This window comes from Scaptodrosophila lebanonensis, unplaced genomic scaffold, assembly GCF_003285725.1.
Source record: "Scaptodrosophila lebanonensis strain 11010-0011.00,11010-0021.00 unplaced genomic scaffold, SlebRS2 tig00000061-arrow-pilon, whole genome shotgun sequence".
Taxonomy (NCBI): domain Eukaryota; kingdom Metazoa; phylum Arthropoda; class Insecta; order Diptera; family Drosophilidae; genus Scaptodrosophila; species Scaptodrosophila lebanonensis.
Genome location: NW_022060554.1, coordinates 6,943,878 through 6,951,588, shown reverse-complemented (window position 1 = coordinate 6,951,588; position 7,711 = coordinate 6,943,878). Strand labels below are relative to the sequence as shown.

Sequence of the window (7,711 nt, the reverse complement as noted above, 5' to 3'; positions counted from 1 at the left end):
TAAATCAAATAAGCACCCAACCGGGCCAAATGTAATGTCCAAATGTCTTAGTAAACAATTATGTACTTAAAAGGAGAAAGAGCTTGGCTTTTGTAAGATTTTACTTCGTTGGTCTCCTTTCCACTTTGGCTGAAAATTGATCCACAACCATATGGATTAGAATACTCGGTTTGTTCCAGAGGGTTACAAACCAATCCAAACGCAGAGCTTGTGGCCTTCGAAGCAATAATAAAAAAAACTTGCAATATTACGATAAACAGATTTATTTTTATAAAAATAAGTGTAAGTGGTTTATAAAGGAAGACTTAAATTAATGTATGTATTTTAGGTATAATTCACAGGAAATTGAAGGACAGAAAGCATTATTATTGATATGTATACATATAAAACATTTAAAATAACTATGAATAATATAAACATACTTAATTGCGTGATAGAAGTCATGTTTGTAAAATAAATATTAATTGCACCATGTTCATATCATAATTTCTCTGAGCTATTCCCATTGTTTCCTTAGACGCAAGGTGGATTTCTCTGTTCAACAGTTATTTCTCTCGTACTCCAGAGATCCTTTCGCAAGTAATAAGCAATTTTGCATTACTTTAGCTTAAATGTAAATTTTTAATTTGAGATATTTTTAGTGTATAATTTTTAACCCCATTCGTCAGTATACAGTCAATCGTTGACGCATTCCCGCCCATTTTTGCAAATGCCGTTTGGAGGACTCCAATTGTTTGGCCGAAGTGACGTCAGCTGTGTAGCGCCCACCAGAATAGCATCAGGAACAATGGCGAAATGCAAATAAACAAAAATGCATGACTAACTAAATAGAAATATAAAAGAAAAAATAGCATATTCCATTCCATTTGAATGCACTTTATGTATTGTTTGCAATAAATCCATTGTTATTTATGCGCTTCCGCCCCCCTCCACGCCTACGGCACGATTCATGGGACTTCCAAACACGCACAAGTTGGCGGCACTTTTCAAAAGACAAAGTCCACAACTTCTCCCCCATCCGAAGGATAACAACGACGTCAATAATAACAACAACAGCAACAACAAAACTGTCGCCAACATTTACACTCATGTACCCGTCTGCTGTTTGATTTTATTGTTGATTTTGTTTTTTGGTTCGTTGTAGACCAAAGCACGTAACCAATCAATGGTTGGGGGCGTGTCGGGGCAGAGTCCATAGTAGCTTTAAATTGTCATTTACATGAATATTTAATAAACATCCTTTAATCATGAGCCCCACTCCGTCTCGCTGTTGTTGTTTGTCTGACTGTGCGTTGACATTTCCGCCGCCTCGTTTTTGTGTGAAACAGTTCGTGGCGTGAATCGCGCTGACAAGCGGCCAGGACAAAACCCCAACATGAACATGCTTGTAAAATAATTTCATGTGTTGTAAAAAAGACGAAATGAAAAAAAGCACGAATTTACAAGCCAGCAAAAAGCACGTAACGTACGTGATTTGGACGATGCCGACAAAAGTTTTTATGATGTGGCCCACTGGACTTGGGGGTTTCATTTTCACTTGTGGCCAGTTTTGGTTTTGCATTCGCATGCAAATGTGCAAGGCAAACGATATACTTTCAACACTTTTTAGTTTTGAAATACATCTCTAAAAACTTATGCCTATTCCCTGCTGGCTATCGAATATCGCCATTCGACCGTTACTGACCATTAACCATTACCCTAGCAGATCAAAGAAGTGACGTGATTTAATCGAACACTATGTACATTCAAGTCGGGTTAATCTTAAGACCGATATGTAATCACAAAATACATAATCGGGAAGTATTTATGCCTTATTATTTGCCTTCCAGTCCTTCACCTTCCGTCCATCCATCTACATATTACGGTCTTATGAATCCTAGTAGGCTCTTACATGAAATTCTTCGACCGTTACTGAGCAATAACCATTACCCTAGCAGATCAAAGAAGTGACGTGACTTAATCGAACACTACATTCAAGTCGCGTTAATTTTAAACTGTCTTTGAATATATAATATATACTTATAATTCCCAGTATGCAATACCAATTAGGAAGGTAAGGTTTATGTATGAGTATTTCTCACATAAGGTTAGGCTGAAGAGAAAGGATTCATCAGAGCCCGGTTTGTAATCACAAAAGACATCATCGGACAGTGCTTATGCCTTATTATATGCCTTCCAGTCCTTCCCCTTCCGTAAATCAATATAAATATTACGATATTATAAATCCTAGTAGGATCGTACATTAAATTCTCGGACCATTACTTGAAACAAGTGAGGTGATTTAATCGAACAAGACATCAAAGTCTGGTACATCTTAAGCAAACTCACTTTGGATATATATTATCCATTTATAATTCCCAGACTGAAAAACCACTTAACAAGATAAGGTTTGTATATGAATAGGCTACAGAGGCCCCCGTCCATAGAAGGGATTAATCAGAGACCGTTATGTAACCACAAAAGACATCATCCCCTTCTGCAAATCCATCTAAGTATTACGATCTTATGAATCCTAGTAGTATTTTTATGTATTTTCTCTTAAGAAGTTTAATTCAGGCAGTTGCATTCAGCCCTCAAATCTTTCAAGCAAGCAATATCAAATACTACGGCTGTTCTAATATTTTGTTATTTTAAGGAAATTGTATATTTTCCCGCCAGAGTTGATTTTTTAAGCAATTCTTGGGTACAAGTTTAGAGATCAAAGCTCCATGTGTATGTATATAGTTAGTAGTTGAATGTTATATTCATATATGTACGTATGGACGAATTAGCGCTACAGGCAACTTTATAGTCCAAAAAGTCCTGTTTGGACTATAAAGTTGCCAGACTTGAAGAAAACGACAACTCTGAAGCTTTCCGTCTGGGAATCGTTTACCAGTACTAAGCCAAATCAGTGTTTATTAGTCTGTCAATGGGTTGTCGGATATACTTGTCAGATTGCAAAAATCACAACATTTACAGCTGGTGCCTGTGCGCTCGAATTATTACAGTGGATAGTTAGAAAAATAGGTACAACTCGTATTACTTAATAGTTTTAAGAGGTAGGCGTAAAAATGAACGACGCACCAGAATCAAACACTGCGACTACGAGCCCTGCGGCCTTGCAGATCGAGAGCGAGGATAGCACAACGAGCAACGACGTGACAGCCCAGTTTCGCAGTTACATTCAATCGCTGCCGGAAGGGGAGAAAGTTGGCTGCAAGACTGAGCCTTCCTCGCCACTGGATAGTAACTCCCACTCTCACAAAATCGCACAGTCGGCCGGATCGACATCGATTGACGTTGTGAGCAGCAACAAGGACGACAAAGACAAATTAGCGTGGATTGCAAAGCAGCGGGGTCTGCCGACTTTGCCAAGCGTCCAGCAGAACAAGGCAATAGGTCAAGAGCTGCCTTTCTCACACAAGCTGCATTTGGTTGCCAGCAGCGAGAAACATCCATATCTAAGCTGGACAACGAGCGGCCAGGAATTGCAATTGGAATACATCGGCTTGCAGCAGTACTTGGCCAACGATAGCTGCATATTCAAGAGCCGCACCCTACTGCAGTTCATCCAGCAGCTTCGCTTGTACGGCTTCAAGCGCGTGTGGCTGGGAGAGAATCCGTATGCCACGAACCAGATGCTCACGTCGCCACCTTTACTTCTGTACTATCAGCATCCGGACTTTGACCGTGACGCCAATATCGAGCTGATGAATAAGCCCCAGACGCCAACTCGTACACTGGAGGTCACGGAAGAGACGCTATTTCCCTTGGGTAACGCTTCTGAGGCATACAATGAACGGATGCGTGAGCGAGGAGACCTCTGCTCCTCCTTCTACACCTTCAGCTCACCCTTAGAGCTCAGACGCGCCCGTTTGCAGACCCTTTTGCGCTATCAGATGGATGAGCGGCAACTCCGTGACCACGCCTACTCTTCGGAGCTGTTAGCGCAGTTGGTCCCGCGGCGAGGCCGTACGGCGACCAAGGCTCAACCGGAGCCGCTGACCACACAGGTGGCCAAGTATGTAAAGCCGCAGGAGTCAGTGCTCAGTTTTGTATCTGGTTACTGTCCCGAATATGCCGGCTACTATGGCAACGTGCCAGTGACCAAAATCAATGACTTCTTTTCTGAGTTCTTGCCACGCTACGGCAACAAGACCACCGGCTACAAGGACATTGTCACAGATGCGAGCAGTAAAGTCAATACATTCCAGCAGAATTTGCCCATAGGCCTGAGCTTTTCTGAGGACGAAGATGAGGGTGGTACTGACGAAATAATCAAGACTTCATCAAAGACGGAAAGCGGCAGTAAGGCGAAAAAAAATAGTAAGCGCTCCAAGCCTGAGGCAGCGGTCGATGATATGGAGCTAGAGGAGGCCATGCAGGCATTATGCGGTGGCGAGGACGAGTCACAGACCAAGGAGAGTCAAAAGGTACAGCAAACAAAGGCCAATGATGACTACTCGACATCTAGTGAAGATATGGATATGGACGAAGCCGAGCCCGAGGAAGTGGTTGTCTCCTCAGATTCGGAAATAGAAACCAGGGAGGCGGAGACTAAACTACTTAAGGTAGCGGCTGACGCGGAATCTAAGGCTAAAAATACCACCACAAACGAGAATGAATCCGATGAAACAGATACAGATGAAGACGACGTTGATGATGACGACTACGATGACGACGACGAGGACGACGAAGACGTGGGCTTTGAGCCGGCGCCCCCAAGTGCCAAGCGGAGCCGTTATGATCTGCGCACCTTAAAGCGCTCCTCGTAGAATTTGTTTCTTACATACCAATTTGAATAAAGAAATGATTAGTTAAATTAACCGAATGATCGTAAAGCACTAAAAAGTACCATTAGTCTTTGTATGTAATAAGCTATATCCCATAAATATAATTATTATGCTGTTTAAATGACTTTTCGGGTACTTTGTCCCAGAAACATATGATTTGACTAATTTTAAAATGAAGCAAAGGAGACTCATGGAGCACTAATTGAACCCTATTGTATGAGGGAGGTAAATCTGCGGATGGACCTTAGCCTCTTTCACTCAAATCCTATAGCTTTAACTGTGACCAACTGTGACTTACTTTCAGGTTGGTTGGCTTGTTGACGCTTATTCATTATATTACCAATAACTGTGTGTTACAGGATTATCATCAATTGAAATAAAAGAACAACTTATAATTGAAAACGAAAATGGCAGCTGACATAACTAAAGCTGAAGTAAGCTTAAAACAAGTGAGGAATGCTAGGGTCGTGTGGGTTCACCGCTTAAATATTTTGCACCCACTCCCAAAAAACAAATAGAAAATTTGTGTTACTCTTTTGACTCAACTTTTGAACTCTGTACATGAATAGTGCAAGAGTATGTTAGGCTGGCGAGAGGTGAACAATTTAACAGGCAGAAGGAGGCGTGTCACAAAGCTCGGGGTCGTATTACCGAAAATAAATTTTTTGACTAATCACTTTTCTTAGAATTGACTGATTTGAATGAAATTCAAAAGAAACAAATAGAAAATTACAAACTATTTACGTGTTCAAAGTTTGATTTATGTAGCTTCGATTTATGTATTTGTGGGGTTAAACTTCTCTGTTAACGGAGCAAAAATTGACATTTTCATACCCTCTGCTTGGTCAGATATTTGCAACCCTTAGAGGAGTGTTTTAGCTTCAAAGCTACCACAATAAACATTTTCTCTTATGCTTTTTATTCCATTGGCCCATCATATAGCTTCCATATTGAAAAACGTTTTAGATATACAGATTTTTGATGGAAAATAAATGTTATTCTATTTTACGAGTTTATGGCTCTTTCGTATCTTTTACAAGCTAATGTTTGTAAGTACTACGTAAAAGTTTCTGTGTATTTATTATAACATTTACTCTCATACAATAAATTGTAAAAGCTTTACTTGCACGCTTATCTTTTCATTTCCATTTCAAAGTTACAGCAAATTTTGTATTCCTGTTCAACCAATACTTAAAGTATTTAATCATTGGTAATGCATGCAAAAAGAATGGCCAATGGAAACGGCATTTCTCGTAAAATAGGCTTTACCCGGATGTCATGGACATCCGAGAAGCAAAGCTTGAAATGGTTTCAAGATTACCAAAAAGATATCTACATATAGTATGCATCTGACGCAAATCAATCATATGTCGCCTTCGATCCCACGCCCTCGCCCCATTATAACACATGCGAACAACAGTCGCATATGTAATCGTATCTCTCAAACTATACCGATAATAAACTTGGAAAACACCCACACTTGAACAAAGAAGAAGCGCATAATCATTGCGGTGTTTACAAGTTTTATGAGCACCCAAATATCTTAACAGACCCCAGAGCAACATCTACTTACAACGACCGTACCGGCCAACATACTCTTACTCGTAAAAGGCCAAGACGAAGGTGCTTGCTTGTATTATGTTACCGTTTTTGCCATTGGATGTGCCTTCGATTTGGCGCTGGCAAATTTATTTTTATAACACGCAGAGACCCGAAACACGATTTTTATCGTCTTTAATTTGCTTTTTATTTGATATCATATTTCATGGCACGCTGCAAGTTTCATTTTCGAAGAGTGGGGCAGCGGCAGAGGCAGCGGCTTTGAGGCGAGACGTCATATTGCCATAAAAATGTCACATACTTTTAATAACTTTATGACAGCTACAAAATCATAAACAAAACACTCTGACAGCGACAGACACACTCACAAACATTTGGACGGGCCGACCCGGAGACATGCAAATGCTCAAGACTGATGCGAGATGCGCATCTTTTGGGACTCATAATGAGATGTGTCATGCCTTCTTGCTGCCGTCTGGGTTCTGGGAAATGGGCAGCCATCAAATGAGGCTTGTTTAAAAGATTGTACACACAAGCATACATACATGTGTACGTATATACTTGTATACATATATGCATGTTCATACTTGGTCAATTATGGGTACGCAACAAGTTTGTGCTACTTTAGAATTCGTTTCATCAGATTAATTAACATTGCATGGTGGATGCGAATCTTATATTATTTGAAATAATTTATTATTGCTTATTAAATTATAATAATTAATAAATAATTTATTTAGTTGAAATAATTTATTTCAACACTTCCTGAATCCTATATACAAGTAGGTATATATTGATAACATACAGGTCTGTTCAAAAGAAAAGGTGAAGCTTGAATTTTCACGGTCTGTGTACATTCGATTATTATTATCTTTTTGTGATGCTGGTACTCATATATTTATTATATGTTGGCATTATCAGCCAATCAAAGATAAAGTCAGAATCGAAGGACGATGTGATGGCCATACCGAAAACCGCATTTTAGAAGTGCTTTGAGGATTGGAAGAAGCGCTGGCATAAGTGCATTATATCTGAGGGGGATTGCTTTGAAGGGGATAAAATCGATATTGATGAACAAATAAACAAGAAATTCCAAAAAATTCAAAATTCACATTTCCTTTTGAACAGACCTTGTACATCTGCATGTAGGTATCTTTCCCCCTTACCATCTTCAATTCCAAATTTTCAATTCTCCACATGAACATATATTTAAATTCCGCGGTGTGGCCGAAACACAGTCTGACTTATGACGCTCGCAGTATTATTGCGTTGAGTCTTTAAATGCCAAGTTATTTGTCGTTCATCTGGAAATGCACGCCTGGCTGCGAAACTATACGTTTATTTAAAGTTTGAAACCAAAGCTCGAGTGCTTTATG

The 7,711-nt window shown here is 39.8% G+C and overlaps 1 protein-coding gene across 1 annotated transcript; it reads left to right on the top strand.

The window, feature by feature from the left end:
- The first annotated feature begins 3,053 nt into the window (after window positions 1-3,053).
- On the top strand, window positions 3,054-4,802 carry LOC115624894. Its single transcript, XM_030519742.1, has one exon. It carries the CDS (start codon window positions 3,054-3,056, stop codon window positions 4,755-4,757), a length of 1,704 nt encoding a protein of 567 aa, XP_030375602.1. The 3' UTR covers window positions 4,758-4,802.
- Window positions 4,803-7,711: the final 2,909 nt, after the last annotated feature.